Genomic DNA, 19,017 nt, shown 5'->3' with positions numbered 1-19,017 from the left:
CCAAATGTAGCAGTTCCAAGCTCTCCCGTTTGGAGTTGCTTCAGCACCATATGTTTTCTGCCTAGTAGTACGGGCCTTTGAGCAGCATCTTTATTTTGTGCATATGTGCACACATCTCTATTTGAAAGACCAACCTGTTACATTGCCACAATACATCCATATATTTTTCTTTCAGATGCCAAAAGGGCAGACTTCATATCAGGTTTGAAAAATCCATTCTCTTGCCAACTTCATACATAGTCCATCTTGGGGTGCTTTTCAGTGCACTTTGAGTCAAGCTCAACCTTCTCCCACTGCATGGATGGTTCTTTTTGTTTTGGGGATTTGTGCTTCTCTAGAAACCCGCATAACATTGGGTCAGGCCCATATGAGATCCCTTCCTTGGTCATTTCACAGCCAGTGGCTCATGCATACCGATCCTTTGGATCACACCGTCTCTTTGCTCGAACAATTTGCAGATCTCAAGTGGTGGCTAGACAGGAATAACATGATTATCAAGGTCTGGACACCACCTCCTCTTGTGGAAATCCATCTCTTGATGGACGCTTCTCTTTACATATGGGGCACTTTTTTTCAGGGACAGGAATTCCAAGGCATTTGGATGAACTACGAATCTACCCTGCAAATCAGTGTTCTCAAACTTCTTGCAGTACAGCTAGCGATGATTCCAGGTCTTCCTCTTGCACGACAAAATGGTCATGGTTCATTCTGATTACTCCACGGTGGTTTCATATCTGTCTTGTCAGGGAAGTTCTCATTCTTGAGGACTTGGTTTTCGGGCTTTGGATCTTCTTTTTAGACTCATTCCAATGACATCCATCTTTTGGCCTGTCATGTGCCAGGGATTATGAATTTGAAAGCAGATCATCTTTCTCGACCTCATCAGATTTTTCCACCAGCATGGATGTTCCATCAAGTGGTCTTTCAGTGGACTTGTTTTCAGTTCAGCTCTCCAATGATCGACACCTTTGCAACCCATTGGAATGTTAGCCTATAGTTCAGGTCTACTATTCCATGTCCACAAGCTCTGGTGATAGATGCTTTCATTCAAGGCTGGACAGGATTCCATTTGTATGCCTTTCTTCCTATTCATCTATTACTCCGACTCATTTTCCTAATGTGAAAATGTATTTCCAAACAAACTTGCCTCTGCTGACACTCTCTCTCTCTCTCTCCCTTCCTCCCCACTAAGAGCCAGTGTTTGTGACCGGGATGGAGTAAGTCTCAAAAAAGTGATTATACTGTCGACATACAGTCCTTATATAGAGGGCATGTGAGGGCCGGTGTAAAGTTTTGCAAATTAGATATTGCAGAAGGCAGTCGAGTGAGGTATAAAGACTGAAGCAAGTGAACATGAGGTTAAGATGGCAAAGATGAAGATCGAGAAATAGCTATAAGTGTCAGTGGAGTTAAGTATGTTTGGAAACACATTTTTCAGATTAGGAAAATGATAACTCTTGGATTTGGTATTTGTATGATTTGGTGTCTTTACAAATTAGTAAAGATTTCAATGTGATATACTTTTTAAAGAAACAAAATGCTAGGCATAGTAAAAAACATGTGGTTTCTCTTACATCAATTTTCAAAATGGTGTATATCAGTAGGAAAAAGATTTTATCAAGCAATAAACCCATTATATTGTATATTATTATTACTCAACTAACGTTGGGGAGGAGGAGATAGAGTATTATTTAAACTTACGTATAAGACACTAATATGTAAAGCTACTTTTTACAACTCTATTAAAAATAAACTGCAATCATACAGATTATTACCTGTATTTATTTATCAAATTAAAATATAAATGAAATTGGTACATGAATCAAATGAAATGAGTGTATATTCCTCTTATACATAAAATATAAATCATAAATTTGTAAATAAATAAAATTAAATCAGTTACTTTTCTTTTTAGTATAATAGAGTAATACTGATGACTTAAAAGATTACACAACCTGTGAATATAAACAAGGTTACCTGGATGGCGAATTAATAAAATTAACTTTACCATTTGAGGCTTTAACCTTGCCATTTTTCCACCATGCTCCATACAGAGAGGGAAGTGTTGGTAATAGGAAACACTCACTCCACTTACTATAGCTTACTGTATATGTAGGATGCAGCTATTAACACTTTCAGCACAGGCCTGGTCCCTAGGACCAGCTACGTAACCATTTTGTGCTTCTTTGAAATAAAAAAAGTAAAACTTGTGTTAAAATTTGACTTGTAAACTATGTTTTGCTGCCAAGTTTATTTGTATACATTGTTAATGAAGTAGTTTAATTAAAATGGGAATGTACCAGCATATAAAGTAGTGACATGCATTTTGATCTACCTGTATCAAGAAAGTTAGTGATTGGTGAAAAACAAAAGGTTGACATCAAAATGTTTATATCTAACATATGATTTCTTTTTAATGTTTTTCAAGTTATTATACAAGTTATAATCAGTATTTATTGTTTTGTAAAGAGAATATAAAAAATTGTATCGTTAAATATGAGACAGTCTTAATATATTTTATTTTATAAGTCTGCAGTTCAAGGTTCATTTGACGGATATGGCATGGACGACAGTTATAATGATGGTTATTATGGAAGAGATAATGAATATGGAGACTTCAATTGTGAGATGGAACAAGGTTTTTCAGGCAGAAGAGACAGTGGGTGCAATAGCTTTAGTGACAGGGGAGATCGTGATGATAGAAGGGGAAGGAACAGGGGACATCGTGATAGAGAACGTATCAGAGATAGAGATAGAAACCGTGGCAGAGACCGGGATCGTGAAAGGAATAGAGATAGGTCAAGAGATCGAGATCGGGACAGAGAAAGAGACAGGGATTATGCAAGAGAGCGAGACTGGCGAGAAGAAATACCAAATAATACAATAATGGTCAGAGGATTGGCTCCTCATATCTCAGAGGCAGATGTAAGTATACCCTTGATATTCTATTAAGGCTAAAGGAACAATAATGTATTTTTGTGTTTGTGTTGTTAATTGAAGCTTTGGGAAATTCAGTAAATGTAGAAAGCCTTGTAGGGGAAAATGGGCTATAGCTTTCTAGGCTATAAAAGTTTAAAAATTGAAGTATAAGAAAAATTGTTATAAGTTATACAAGTCTACTTTCAATGGTAATTACTTAGCATTTTTGTCGGGGATTTTTTAAAGTTTTCATTAATACATTTAGCTTAATGTATCTTTCTTTGTCTTAAGAGGTATAATCAATTTTAATAATTTTTTAGCTGAGGAATGAAGTGTCACGGTATGGATTAGAACCAAAAGATATCCGGCTCATGAGAAAGAAGTATAAAGATACAGGTGAGAATCATTTCAATGGCCTGTGTCCATCCAGAAATGAACACAGTTATCTCAGTACAACTACTTTCTGTTGTCGGTGTCATGGCTTTTCCTCAGGGCATGTGTAGACTTTCTTGTTAGCCAGTGGAAATTGTAAAAATTATTTAACATAGTCTTCAATATGATTTATTTATACTACTTCTAGAGATTTTTATATTGATTCCACTAAGAATGTTAAAGATGAAGTGGAGAAAAACAAGTCAAACTTGACCCATGAGGGGAAAATATAAGTCTCGCATGTCAGAGTGATCAAATTAAGAATTTTCAAGTTACATTTCTTAAACTGTTGACTTTACAGCCCATTCCAGTTATTCTTGGATATATGTGTGTGTATATATAGCTTTTTTTTTCCATAATGCTAATTTTGATTTTCTTGTTATACAAATTAAATGTTTTTCATGTAAATTTAAGGGTTTTTTTATATATAAAACAAAATGTTGGATCTGTATTTAGTCATATTATTTTTTGTCTCCAAAAACAAGAAAGCCATGACAGACAGCAAATACTTGGAGTTAAATTTATGTCCATCAGCTCTGATGTTTCACACTAATAATATTTGTACTACTCTGTACATACTCGTGCAGGTGCATCCCGGGGCTTTGCTTTTGTGGAGTTTCTCTTACTCTCCGAAGCCGTTCGCTGGAAGGAACTTACACAGGTGTTGTTACTGCCCATTTATGTTATCCCATACCAGCTACAGTCCGGTGCCCCTACCACTGGGCTGTTTTTGGTGACATTTGATTGTATGGAGTAAGAAATAGTGTGAAGATACTGGTTTCCTGTAATAAAGTATGGTGCCAGTGAATGTTTTATTTTATTTTTTGAGCTTGTAGTTTAAAATATATGACAGCTGGGCAAAAGAGACAAACAACGTACTGTTTTAACACCTTGACCACTTTTTTTTATTAGTTACTTGACATTGTTTAGAAACCCCGAAAAGGATACTCTTTCACTAGTTAAAGTAATGTGCATAAAAAATAAAAATATATATGTAACAAATTTACTTTTTAAATTATTTGTCAATTAGTACTTCAGTAAGGATAAATTTTAATGCATTGTAACCTATCTATTTTTGAAGGTTTTGGGCAAAAATAAAGTGGTTATGGTAATTTTTTTTTAAATTACGTGCAACAAATGTATTGTTGATTTTTAGTCTCTAAGCAACCATACATTTGATGTAACTATAGCAAAACTTAAGATAAAAATTCTAAAATATTTGAACTTGCTATACTGTATCAAAAAATATGATAGATCATTCAAACAAATTTTGTTCAAGATGAATGATAAAAATTTGGAATTATTATTCATGAAATGATTCTTGAATTTTATTTGACCTGCATAAATAATGAAATTAGGTTTGTGAATGGACAAACCTCATAAATATTTTAAAGTAAATTTTGAAACCATAGTATGTGTAGCTGTAATAGATGACTTAAAACCTCACTCCCCATACTCTTAAAAAGAAAAAACATTCTGTTGTAATTTTTTTTTTTAGTTATAAGCTGGTATCCATGTTAAATAAAATCCTAAATATACCCCCAAATAAAATTAAGCTGAATGCCAGATTTGACTCTTAGAGTTAAGAATCACGAACAAGTGAACAGGAAAACTGGGCAATGAAATTGAGATTATATGGATGACCTTGTCACTTGGGTTAACATTAGTTCCACACATGCAGTCATCTGGATGCAAGAAATACAATACCACTGCTTATAGATGCTTAAAAATCAAATCAGACACACAAATTAGCATGTACCTGCAATAGAGAATAATGCTATAATACAGCAGGAAGAGTTTAGTTTATTTAAGTATTTTGTCTAGAGTCTAATACAGTGCTGGATTGTTCAGATAGTAGACAGTAAATTCTGATGAGTAATATAGAAAGAATGAAGCAGTTGGAAAACTTGTACATCCATAGCTATTCCTGATATTGTAATAGTGATTTACACTTAAATATATATGAGGAAAGTTCACTTATAGATACTGAGGAGTATTTCACGAGACATTTTTCACATTGTTAATGATAATACACAAACGTACATAATCAGACATTGAACTGTACAGTAGCATAAGATAATATTAATATTTATATTTGAGATACAATGAATAAATTTATAAACAGCTTAGCTGCCTATCAAATAGTTAAATACTGTTAATTTATATTGAACAAAATGCTATTTTAGCAACCGATATCCCATAATTATAGTTTAAAATTTGCACTTATTTCTCTTGACCCCAAAAACTGCACACACAAGATACATGAAGACAAAAGTTTAAGATATGATGAGGTTAAGTAGCATAAAGCCTGCTATGTTAATTTATCTATAAAAGTAGCTATAGAGGTTGAGAAAAATGTCCAAAACATACGCAAATATTAATGATCCTAAATCCCAAACAAATGGGTTTCTAACTCATATTAATTACAATGACTATACTATGATACGTACAACATTATGTCCTGTTCTGTACTAACATAGTATAGCCATTGTAATCGTACAACATTATGTCCTGTTCTGTACTAACATAGTATAGTCATTGTAATCGTACAACATTATGTTCTGTTCTGTACTAACATAGTATAGATTGTAATAGTACAACATTATATCCTGTTCTGTACTAACATTATTATATTACAGGAAAAAAGTGATAAGTGAAAACAAACTTTGGGCTTGAACCTAAACCTCTTTCTCTAATAGGGCCAGTGCTCTATCCAAGAGTAGAATCCATTTCCATCTCCCTTAACTCATAATTCTTCTTAACTATGATTATGGAACTTCATACTACTTTGTGTTGTTGTGGTCAGGTAATTAGTGGGCTGATTTACCAACATCCAACCAAATCATAGGAGTGTAAATAAACTCACAAAAATATTTATTATTACTATATTTAATTCATATTATGAATCGAGAAAAATGAACTTTCTATCAAACATTATTGTTAGTGAAGAAACTGATAAATGAAAATGTTTCGAACTTGTTTATTTCAGAAAATTAGGTCTGATATGATATGTGAAAAGGAAGAGGTGCTTGATTTCTGTACATTAAGTTTTAAAAATGCACCTATTGGCCTTGAACTTAAAAGTGAAGGGTGACATCTGGTGAAGTCATGATTGGTATATGTCAAAGATATTATGTAACATGGTTGCCAGCTTGAAAAAAAAAACATTTCATCTAAACTTTATCCTACAGAAATATAACTGAGACAATAATATTAAAGGTACTAGTACAGATTTTTTGAAAGTAAAGTGGTCAAAGTGTTAATATATCCTAAAAATTAATATTAATATTTGTGAAAATTAAGCATGTCTTATGTAAAATAAATTTTCATTCAGAAATTTCAGTTTTTGAGAAGTTTGTCCAGTAATATTTGAATATATTGCATATTAAAAACTGGACATATATTTAGATTTCTGGCAATTGGACCTAAATATTAAAAATATATGAAACATTATTTGAGAAAAATTTTTTTTTATAAAATTGTAGTATCATTGGTTTCATTTGGGGTGAAAAAATTATCAAAATGTTATTGGATTAAGGAATATTTGTATGAATTAGGTTCATGAATATGTGTGCTTTATTAATGTAGGAAGAATTAAGTACTGAAATACAAAAGTTAAAAATTATGTTGTTAATTGTAGCACAACATGGTAGCCATGTAAATGGAATGCCAAAAAAGAAAATATTATGGTAATTAGAATTATGCATATTTTGAAATTATTTAATTTTGTTGTAGTTTTTATCTTATAATAATGTGTTGATAGTCTTGTATGTTTCTGCAAGTGGTGAAAATTTGCATAATTTATTGAATTTTCTTGATAAATGTTGAATTTAAAGAACAAAAGAAGTGAAACCAAGATTTTAGTACTCCCGCCATCTTCAAAATGGACACTAGTAAAGTGTTTTAGATATAAAAATTCCAGTTATGCACTTTCTATCATTTTATTGTTTCATAGAGCTCAGCATTTTGATATAAAATTTAGTAACTACTTGATTTATGCATAAATGTACATAAAACGTACCAAATTAAACCCATTAAGATAAATTTAAATTATGCATAATATGACATTGCATGTTGTACAGTGATGATTAGAAAATATTTTTTTGTGAAAGGTTTGTGTTTTAAAATCCATTAGAAAAAACATGAACATGATTGTTTGATAATAAAATAGAAAACTTCTGCTGGCTAGTTTTTGGGAAAAAATTGGAACTATAATTGATTTATAAAAAAAAAAAAAAGAATTAGTGAAGATTGTTACATGAAGTAGTTATAGTGTAAGTTAGGGAAGATATTCATACTATGTAGTATGGAAGTCTGTGCTTCTCTTTGTTCCTGAGAACTACTTCAACTACAAGATTTCACATGTCTTCCTTTTGGAGTTCCATGTGGTATATTATTAAGAAGTTCTTGTGTTAAAGGGTGAATTGGCTCTGTCTTCGTTGGAAGTTGGTTATTCCCAATGCTTGGTGTCTTCTTTCACTGGAGGTTTTCCAGTTAGGTTCATCTTTAATAGCGAGGGACCTAAAAAGTCTGCCATTGTATTAGGCTTACATTTAGATTTTTTTTTCAGAGTGTTCTTATATTTGGTGGAGACTATCGTGCTACATTGCACTACAGCATACCTAAGGATGGTAGTGGACCAAAACGTAATGATGTTAACAGAGCTGATTGGAGCTGCAGCAAAGTAAGTGGCTGTTTAATGTTTACTTACAAGTTGTAGAGATAATCCTATAGAAATGGTGTACAGCTGTTTCAAAAAGAACCCTCATTGATCTCAAAATTCATGTTGAAGAACCATTAGTTTCATATTGCAACTGGGTGATTGCTTAGATCATCATCATTAGAGTACATTCATTTCTTAATACTACTAATAATAGGAGTTTCAGCAGAGCATTAATGTTAGTTAAACTATAGGTAGGTTAAGTATACTGTTTAGTTTCATGGTGTAATAATATAATTTCATCTAAGTAGGTAGCTTGCTCTGATGGGAAGTTAATATTGTAGTATGTTCAGTGTAAACTGATTTTTCCAGAGAGTATTAGCTAGGTTCTATTTATAATGGGAGGATCAGCAGGATAGTTTATAAAGTAATAATGGATTGAACTAATTGAGTTTAAACAAAGAACTTGCAGTTACTGGACGTGATGTATTTACAAAAATGAAACCAGTCTATATCAGTGTGGACAAACAGTGTGCATACTTGCATTGTGGACACTGGACGGTCACGTTGTACTGAACTCGTGAAGTGATCAATTGGCCCTTTCCCTCATGATGTTTTCATGTCATCCAACTCACTTGATATCCTGTGTAGTAATGTTTAAATCTAATATTTCTTACTTAATGCAAAACATCAGATTTATCCACACTGACCAGCACTAACCACATGACTGCCATTCTCATACAACATAGGGGTGGCTGTAACCTTTAGATATTATTTGCATTACTAGTGAAGGACACTGCTGTTCATTTGTGCACAATATGCAGCATTTATATAGCAATATTCCCCAGAGGCAGAGCAAGTATAATTTCTCAAGAATAAAAGAACAAAGTCAACTTAACTGTTTTTTGGATCACATGTTATGTGAAAACTACATATATTCAGAATAAATGAAATGTTATAAAAATTCTGTATTAAAATAAGAAGATAGAAAATCCATGGTATGCCTGCATTTTCTTTCTTATTATTTCCATGTATCTGAGAAGAGAATATAAATATTGGTGAAAATAATTGATCCTGCATGACTATACAGTATTAAATTAGGTTTTGATCATTACATTACAGGTTGGTAAAGTTGGTGTATTGTACAAGTACAGATGAATAAACATTAATTTTTATCAAACTTTGAATTGGTCCTAGAATCTGGTTAACTTGCAGAAAAAACAGTTGGACCAGTTGAGTAATATATATATTAATATTAATAATAATAATAAAAAAAATTATAAAAAAATTGTTCACTTGACAAACTATAAACTCCAGTTTTTTTTTAAAGGGTATAATTTTATAAAATAGTCCAGTTATGCAAACAAAATGAGAGCATGCATGGGGAAAAGATGTTTATTAGCCAAATACCAACCTCCAGACTTTAAGCCTTGTTATAAGCAGAAAAAGTGGAAGTGTTATTAATTAATTAGTCTGAAATGCACCATTAGAGTTTTTATTTTTTTTCAATTTATAGATGACTACTTAGATTTGTTTTCCTTTTTCTTCTTATAAATGTGTGAATTATTGCTCATTTTCCTAACCATTGACTTTTTTTTTTCAGTGTGGGTTGAATAACTTTCGTAGAAGAGATGCATGTTTCAAATGTAATTCTCCCAGAGAAGGTAGGATTTTGAATATTATTTTTGAAGTTCTTTTATATATTTTTTTATTCCACAATTATCAAGTCATACATTTTATTTGCTGAATGTCAGCCAGGCACAGTTGCAGTATGCCACTCAATATCTTCTTTAGCTTTTAGCTGTTAGAACTGCTAACTGGTTATCTTCACTCTGGTTAGTAGTCCTAAATTAGAGGTGAGGTTTGTGACCACACTGTTGTAATGATAATAACCCACGTGTGGTTTAAGCTAGAAATGTGAAGTTCCTTGGTGGTCATAAGTACTTTACAATTATCAAGTTAACTCTCTTTTATAAGAAAAATTAAATTTTTGTTCTACTCATGATAAAAAACAGCTGAAGATGTTGGCTAGAGTGAATATTTAACAAATCTATTAAGACTCCAAGTTTCTTATGTTATTACATATAATTAGAACAGAAATGTGTATCTTATAGTCTGTGGTACTTACACTGATGGTGATTATTATTTCAGCATTTGTGGGAAAAAAATTGCTTTAATTTTTCATTTCTTCTGTTTTTTTGAATTTATACAATTATATTTCTCTTTAGAAGCAGAAGAAGTCAAAAGGCAGAGTGGAGATGGGTTTGAACAGATCAGTTCAACTCCATCAAATGGTGGGTTCTCTTGCCTCTGGTTTGATTATCTGTAATATTTGGAAAATGGAATTAATTTTACTGTAGAAAATGCTTTACTTGATAAACCATATTTAGGTTTTGAAGGCTGTTTTAAATGTGTGAGATGAATAAGAATTGACATGTGCATTGTGTTTGAAGAATGTTTTGTGTTGGAAGTAGTTAATAATTGTATAACATATTTTACTCTTTGATTACTATGATGTATTTATGAATTACAAAAAGATTTGTAAAGTATGCTTATATATTATTTGGATCAGTCTTTTTTGTATAACTTAAATCTTGTACATGCATGTTAAGTGTATTTTAATTGTGGTTTTAATTTACTCTTGAAAAATATGTTGGTGTCTCTTTCCTTTTGTTTTATAGTGTTTTTATGTATAATATATATATATATAACAGTAAATTTTTGCATGATCAAACAAAGATATCTGTATAATGTGTATAAACAGATATATATATCTTTTGTTAGTCTAGCCCTGTAGTAGATAATAATGAACAACTTGCAGAGGATATCAGTTTGGACTGCATTATTTTATGAATAGTCTTTGATCTATATGTATATGGCTGTGAAAATACTATGCAAAGGTGTTAAATGAAATCTTTTAGTTTGAGCACTCATTGGATGTACTTTTTTCTAATGTCAAAGTGACAATTTAAGACATGCATAACAGAAGTACTAATAAAAACTGTTTTTCACCCACAGCTCTACTTCTTCGTAATCTTGATGTCCTGACGACAGAAGAGAGGGTACTTTCCGTTTTGGGGCACTTAACCTCTTTGCCAATTAAAAGTTTAGGAATAGCTAAAGACCCTTTGACCAATACATCCAGAGGATTTTGTTTTGTAGAGTTGCATTCTATATCAGAAGCTACACAACTACATGACATGCTTTTGTCGATGGATCAGTTCTACATAGATGATAAACCAGGTAAGTGTAAAAGTGGGTAGGTAAGTTAATTGTGATCAGTAATTGTTTTAATTTTTTATGTATATTGAGGAAATTAATTTTTGTAAATGATTCTCAGTTGAAAAAGAAATATATGAAATATTTAATCTTCAGTGAGACAGCAAATGGTGACTGGTGAAGTCACAGATTACAAATTGTAGACTTATAGTGATAAGTTGTAGTTAAATAAAGTAATGAAAATGTGAAAGTAATGTTTTTGCTACAGAATATATGGTGATATTATATTTGTATAAATTGTGATTTTCTAATACAAGATGATATGTTGGTTTTACTATTGTTTCTATCTTTGATGACGAGGAACCCACTTTGAGACTAATAATGGTTGGAGACGGCTTGAATGGGTAATGAAGAAAAACTTTAATACAAGTTTAACATAACAGCAAATGTACAAAGTTTTGACAAGGTTTTGTCATCATCAGATGTCATTGTACATTTGCTGTTATGTTAAACTTATAGTAAAGTTTTTCTTCATTTAAGCTGTCTCCAACCATTATTGTTTCTATCTGTTCTATTAAAAAAAAAAATGTATATTCCAGTTTATGTATGTTTCAAATATCATACTAAGAAATAAACGACTATTACTAAAGATGGAATTATTTATATTTCAGTGACAATAACATATGCCAGAAAGTCTGTAAATGTTTTGCATAGGTAAGTTATTACACATTTCAAACTCAGCCATATAACAATATATCAAGATTGACAATGTAAATTGTTATTCATATTGCCTTCTTTTTAATTTATATGCTATGCTTTTGCTGTTTTACATTCGAATATTGTATAAATAAAATGGTATGGTCCGGTATGTCCAAATTTAATTTTAATCAGTGGTCAAAAGAAAAACAAGAGACAAAAACAGAATGTATGCTTTTAATATGAAATTATTTTCATAGGGCTGTTTGAAAATATGGCTTGTTCAATTTTTATCCTTTATAATAAGTACTGAATGCATCAAAAGTCTTTTTCTTACGATTTTAATATCTTTTGTGATATGGTGTCAGCTGCTTAGGTCTTTCTTCTCCATAGAGTATGGTCCTGTGCACCATTTCTAGTTGCACCAACCTCCCTCATATATCTTTCCACCATATTTTCTGTCTTCCTCTGCTTCTTCATCCCTTCACTGGTGTTTCCAATGCTCGTGTCACTGCACATCCTTCTTCACCTCTTACTACATGTCCAAACCATCTCAGGCTTTGTTTATCTTGCTTTTTCTGTGATCTTACAGGCTCCATATCAGTTCTTTCTAAAATACCTTTTTTCTTATGGCCCAAGTTTTTGCTCCATAAAGCAGTATTGACCTAATAATTGTTTTGTAGATTTTACTCTTTAAGTTTCAATCAATGGTATTTTTATTTTCTTGTCAAGAATCACCCCCGAGACTTCCCTCCACTTATGTCATCCAGCTCTTACTCTTTCCCTTACTTCCACTTTACAGCCTCCTTTGTTACTGATGTTGGATACCTATATTTGTTTGACTGTTTTATATCAAAGTTATTACTATCTCTTATCTGCAACTGTCCCGTCTCTGCTGCTTAAAATTACCACTGTTTTCCCAGTGTTTACCTTTAATCCATCTCTCTCTAGATCTTCTTGCCATATCCTTCACTTCTTTTGGAACTTTTCCTATGTCTCAGCTGTTATAACAAAATCACCCACCGCCTTAACAAAAAGACCCAGAGATTTTATTTCTTTGCCTCATTGCTCAAAACATTCATCACCTTCACATAGGGGAAAGCCAGTCCTTGGTGTAGACCTACTTCTACTTAAACTCTTCAATTCTTCATTGTCCTATTCTTATTGCCATCTTTGCTCCATCATACAATGTTTTCACTACTCTCACCAGCTTCTCTAGGAATCTCTTCTTGCTAAGACACCAGTAAATAATGTCACGTGGTACCCTATCGTGCTTCTTCCATATTCACAAAGCACCAATACTTTTCCTACAGCTGCCTTGCTATGAACATAGCATTTACTGTTCATTTCCCAGGGATAAAAGCACACTGCATTTCATCAATCTGACAACTTCTCTTAACCTAAATGGAATAGATCAAAAGTCTATAAATCTTTAAAAGGTGATAATTGTTGTTCTTTTAGTGTTTTAAAAGCACTGATCCATAATTTAGTTTATTAGTATCAGAGTTATTTGGTTAATGTCCTATATTCTTATTATCAGTGAAGTAAATCCTTCCTGTTGTCTATATATATAATAATAATTCTTGAGTTGTACAATAAATGATTAAATAAGTATTAGTTTTGGAACAGGCAATTATTACTTGTTATCATAATGTGTTGGCTTTAAAATGACTAAAAAATTTCCAAAGAACATTAACAGATAATATTACATTGTGGTGTTTTTCAGTTATTAAATAAGTGAGAACAGAGTTTTTTAACTTAGTGTCAGATAACTAGATTGTTTGTTTTCTTAAATATTTTTAACAGTGCTGCTAGTGCCAATGCTGCTAGTGTAGCTTTAGCAGCTGCTCAGTGGACGAATCAGGTATGGATATTTTTCAGTTTTCACTAACTTACATAACACAGGTCTGAGATAGTTTTATTGTCTTGAAATTTTTATATGTTCTACAGTAATTCTTGTATGCGGAATACAAAAATGATATCCATTTTTCTCCATCACTACAGATTTTTCACAAAACATCACAATGCAATACATAAAAGAAAGACCAAAACACAGAGTTTTGAGACTAAAATATGTAGATTTCACAAAAAACAGGATTAATGAGAATGCATATCATGTTTGATATCAGTGTTCTACCCTTTTCTTCAGTTTGTTTGTATTTTTGTTAACAAGTATAATAATAAAAATATTCATTGTGATGAACGAAATAATAATCTGATCTAAGCAAGTTTTTTTCTTCCCAATTTGTAAAAAAAAAAAAAAAAAAAAAAAGTACCCATATGTGATAGAACAAAATGAATATTATTTTTGAAATCTGAGTAGCTGAATTATGGAGAATAATTTATTAAGACCAAAATGACTTTTATGAAGTTTAAATTTGTAGGCCTGCATAATTTATAGAAGTTTTGCATTAACCCTTTTGCAACAGGATATGTGTCAAAGGCCATGTTATTGTGTTTGTTGTCTTGCATTCAAAATGTTATTGAACTACAATTTTATTAATTTATCTCTAAGTTTGGTTCAAATTGTAGATTGTAATTCAAATTTTAGTATTGTATGTTAGTTAATTTCTTAATTTAAAAGTAAGTATTAAAAGAAACTCAGCTAAACATCAATTTGTGTGTGTCAGGTGGTATGTTGAATGCTGCAGTGGTTCAGATTAGATGTTTCGTATGAATTAAGAACTTTAAAGTACCGATATTGACAAGCTAGAATAAAAAATAAGAACCTCTTTTCTATTTGCTAAGATATCACTCGTACTGAATCAAACAGTGTCCTTCCTGCCCATCTATTTCCATTTTTGGAAATGGTCCCTTATATAGGAACTCGAACTACCGATATTGACAATCTAGAATAAAAAATTATAATCTCTTATCTTTTCTGTTTGCTAAGATATCAATCATGTACTGAATCAAACACAGTGGTCGCCCACCCACCTCTTTCCATTTTTGGAAATGGTCTCTTATATACACTTACTTCTATATATGACATGAATACCAACTGAAAGCTTAGAATGTCCCCCTAGTGGTTTTCTCAGCCATTTTGATGTGTTATTGTGTTAATTTCATTCTTTTCACACAATATTTCAAATTATAAGGCAAGTCTTTAGTCAGTTTCAAATTTCATATTTTTTAGACCCAAATACAGCTGTTACTAAGCTTGATAAATTATAGTGGAATTCTATGGTATCAATATAGTAATTTATGATTTTTTGGTTATTTAAAATGTATATATAAAACCTAAAAAAATTTCTTTTCACACCTTCCATGTGGGAAATTTCATAAGGCTTAGTAACCTACGACAAGTGGTGAACGAGAATTAAGGTTGTAACTATAAGAGATAATTGTTTGCTTTATTTCTTTATTTACTGTTTTGTGTTTAAGAAAAATAAGTTTAATATTGTATAATAAAGTTGTATAATAATTGAAATGCGACTGTATTTTACAAAATACTAGTCTACTAAAACACAGCCAAGACAGGTCACTTTGTAAAGACTAAAGGTCAGTTATATATTATTGGATACGGTAACATGAGTGCACATGCGCTGCATCATTGTAACTTCTGTATTGTTAGCCAGGCACAGCTGGAAGGTTAATATAATAATAATAAATATATATAAATGTATAATGTTTTGACATTTAAGCTATTTAGACTAAACATATGTATTTTTGTGTTATAATTTGTAGTCATTCTAGAATGAAAAAAGCATAATTTATATTTTTTCCCTAATTTTTTGAGGTTAATAAGTCAGTCCAAATCAAAAAGTAGTGAAAATAACAAACAAGATATAAAGTTTTTCTGAAACAAATTTGATAATTATCTAGAGATTATAAAGATTTTGCGTGGGAAAATGTTCTAATGCATTAAAGTATTTTTAATCTTAAAATCAAAGTTGCTTTGCATGTTGGATAGTCAACATTCCAAAAGAAAAAGTTTACGAGAAATCTGTAATTAAAAAATCTTAATAGTTAAATTTAAAAACTTGGTATTTTGAATATGTAAACCTTGTAATATTTACCAATAACCTGCAAAATTTTGTAAGATGTGTATACATTATCAAAAATCATAGTATAATTACTCTCATAGATACTTTCATGCTTACGAGCTGTGTGGATTCCACCCAGCCCATAATGGAAGGGTTAAGACCATATCTGTTGTAAAATTATACCTAATCCAGTCCATGTAGTACTGAAGCTAAAGAATTAATGAAATTGTTTTTTAAAGGTTTGCACTGTTCAGGTGTATCATTTAACAAGCTCATATGTACATTGCTAGATCCATAAACTATTTAAAGTTGAATTTTTTTAGTAACATGTCTTAAAACCCAGATATTTCTTTAACCCTATCCTTTACTGCACATGACACAGGGTTTTAGTGTCTTACATTCAAAATTTTATTAAACTATTTTTGTTATACCAATTAGAATAGCATAAAATTTTAGCTAATAATCAATATTTTAATGGTATATAAGTTTTAAGTTCTTAATTGTACAAGCCAAGATTTAAAAAAATCCTGAATTTCCCCAAGTGTGACCCATGTGACACATTTTTTCTTAGCATGTTATCTTCCATATTTTATCCACCAACCCACAAAAGAGTACAAAATTAAATGTAAATTACTCTTTAAAAAAATATCATTGCTCAGGCAAATCTGTCGCATCATCTCTTATCGAATTTGTTAATAGTTCTCTTTTATGTTTAGTTATATATTACCTATAACCAATAGAAAGTTATGGTTTTCATCTATCAAATGATGTATTATATAACGTTATGTTCTGAATGGTTAAAAGTCAGTTTCACTCACAGTACTTACATCATTCCCATGAGAAAGTTAACGAGCAGCTTGGATGAATTTGTAATGACTCTTGTTGTATAGCGAGAAAGCCAGAAAAATTTTCAGAGATAAGGGAATTTGTCTACTTTTTGTATATGATTAGTCTATATCCTTTGGTGCATTATTTAGTTGAATAAAAATTAAGTGCATTACTTTCATTAGTATAAAAAATTAGGGTTAACTCTTCAACAATCAATAGCAAGAAAAAAAAAAGATTTGTTAAGTATTTTATTTCTTGTTTTTCATTTTTTATGTATAATTATAAAAGTAATTGAAATGTAAAAATAGGGATCCTTTTAGGTTAGTTAAGATTAGATTAGGTAAAATAAATAACAATATTATAATAAAAAAGTTTCATGAGGCACACATGTGAGCTGCACATTCCCTGAGTGCTTTAAAACTTATAATGGTGCAGATAGTAGTTAAACATGGTTCAAAGGGCAATAAAACAATAAAATTTAATTATAGATAGATGTGTACTGTTACTAACTTAGAGCTACTTAGGATAAACAAATATAATTCATGTTATAATTTGAATTCATTCTAGAAAGAAAAAAGGGTAATTTATATTTATTTTTGATTTTTTTTTGTGGTTACGAGGTCGGTTTAATTGACCGATCCCATTTTGAGACAGGGTAGAGAAAATAACAAGATAAACTATAAAGTTTTACGGAAAAAACATTTGAAATGCATTTAGGGGATTTATGGGATTACACAAAGAAATTTTGAGATGAAGAGAAGTATTTTTAAAATGAAAATTACTTTGCACATGGACTATTCAAAAAAAAATCAATATATTCATGGACAAATCTTTATTTTTTTCATTAAAAATACTTCACTAAAAAATATGACTTTGTATATATGAAAGATTTATAATATTAACTGAAAGACTGCCAAATTTCATAAAGATATACACACTATATTAAAAGTTATAACTATTAAATCTATAAAGACTTTAAACGAGTACAAAGAGGTCACTGGTCAGTCAGATTGACCGAGCTGTGTTGAGAGAGTTAAAGAAGAAGAATTCATCTGTAAAAAAACAAAATTAATAATTTATATTTTGTGATATTACTGGAGTGCGTGAGTTTTCAACATTTTAACAGAGAAATGAAATTTATCCGCTGTGAGTGGTAAAATTACATTTTATATTTTCAGGCTGATCCAGGATCATTATGTGCAAATCAGCTTGAACACTATCAACAAGGTTATGATCAGTATCAGGTGAGGATATGTAATGCGTATTGACCTGTCTAGGAAGGTACATGCTAAACACTAAATTTTGGGATGAAATCATACATGTTTAAACTGGGGAACTCCATTACATAGATAAGTTTCATGAGATCTTTTCAAACCTCCCATTTGGCATCTTACTAAAGGCAGACAAGGTTAACTCTCTCGACATGGGGGTCGGTCAATTTGACTGAGTCACATAACCTTTTGTACTCGTTTAAAGTCTTTATAAAATAATACTTATAACTCTTAATGTATTGGGTATATCTTCACAAAATTTGGCAGTTTTTCAGTTAATAAGTATTTTTAATAAAATAAAATAAAGATTTGTCCACAAATATATTGAGCATTTGTTTTGAATAGTCTGTGTACAAAGTAATTTTCACGTTAAAATTAGAAATACTTTTTGTCATCTCAAATTTTCTTTGTGTAAACCCTAAAGCCTCCTAAATGCATTTCGAACATTTTTGCACTATATTTTTATAGTTTATATGTTATTTTCTCTAACCTATCTGAAAATGGGATCGATCAATTCGAGCGACCTCGTAACCACCAAAGAAAAATCTAAATTGCTCTTTTTTTTTCTTTTGGGAATGACTTCAAATTTTAACATGAAACTACATTTGTTTATCCTAAGTAGCTTTAAGCTCATAACAGTATACATCTGTTTATAATTCAGTATTATTGTTTTATTGCCATTTGAACCATGTCTAACTACTATTTGCACCATTGTAAATCATTTGGGGAACATGCAGCTCATGTTATGCTATCGAATTACAATACCCATGAGCTGTTTGCAGGAACAAATTTTGTACTCTGAGTGAAATCGATGATATTCTGTTCAGAAGACAACATTATAACGTGTAATTTGATAGATGAAATAGATGAAAACCTTGACTTTCTATTGGTTATAGGTAATATATAATTAAATTAAAAGTAAGAGAGAATTATAAACAAATTTTGAAAGAGAGGATTGAAAGATATAAAAATTATGGTTTGTTTGAGCAATGACAATTTTATAGGG

The 19,017-nt window shown here is 30.9% G+C and overlaps 1 protein-coding gene across 1 annotated transcript in view; it reads left to right on the top strand.

Annotated features, from left to right (window-relative positions):
* LOC106464889 (RNA-binding protein 5-like) overlaps positions 1-19,017 on the top strand; it is a 66,157-nt gene that overhangs the window by 12,111 nt on the left and 35,029 nt on the right. Inside the window, exons 4-13 of the mRNA XM_022392693.1 lie at positions 2,530-2,925; positions 3,240-3,315; positions 3,939-4,012; positions 7,922-8,035; positions 9,615-9,675; positions 10,240-10,305; positions 11,030-11,254; positions 11,902-11,944; positions 13,733-13,790; positions 17,919-17,984. Coding sequence (XP_022248401.1) covers positions 2,530-2,925; positions 3,240-3,315; positions 3,939-4,012; positions 7,922-8,035; positions 9,615-9,675; positions 10,240-10,305; positions 11,030-11,254; positions 11,902-11,944; positions 13,733-13,790; positions 17,919-17,984 — 1,179 coding nt within the window. The remainder of the gene's footprint in view (positions 1-2,529; positions 2,926-3,239; positions 3,316-3,938; positions 4,013-7,921; positions 8,036-9,614; positions 9,676-10,239; positions 10,306-11,029; positions 11,255-11,901; positions 11,945-13,732; positions 13,791-17,918; positions 17,985-19,017) is intronic.

The sequence above is a fragment of the Limulus polyphemus genome, unplaced genomic scaffold (genome assembly GCF_000517525.1).
Source record: "Limulus polyphemus unplaced genomic scaffold, Limulus_polyphemus-2.1.2 Scaffold1771, whole genome shotgun sequence".
In the NCBI taxonomy this organism is placed as follows: domain Eukaryota; kingdom Metazoa; phylum Arthropoda; class Merostomata; order Xiphosura; family Limulidae; genus Limulus; species Limulus polyphemus.
This window is presented reverse-complemented; position numbering and strand designations above follow the sequence as displayed.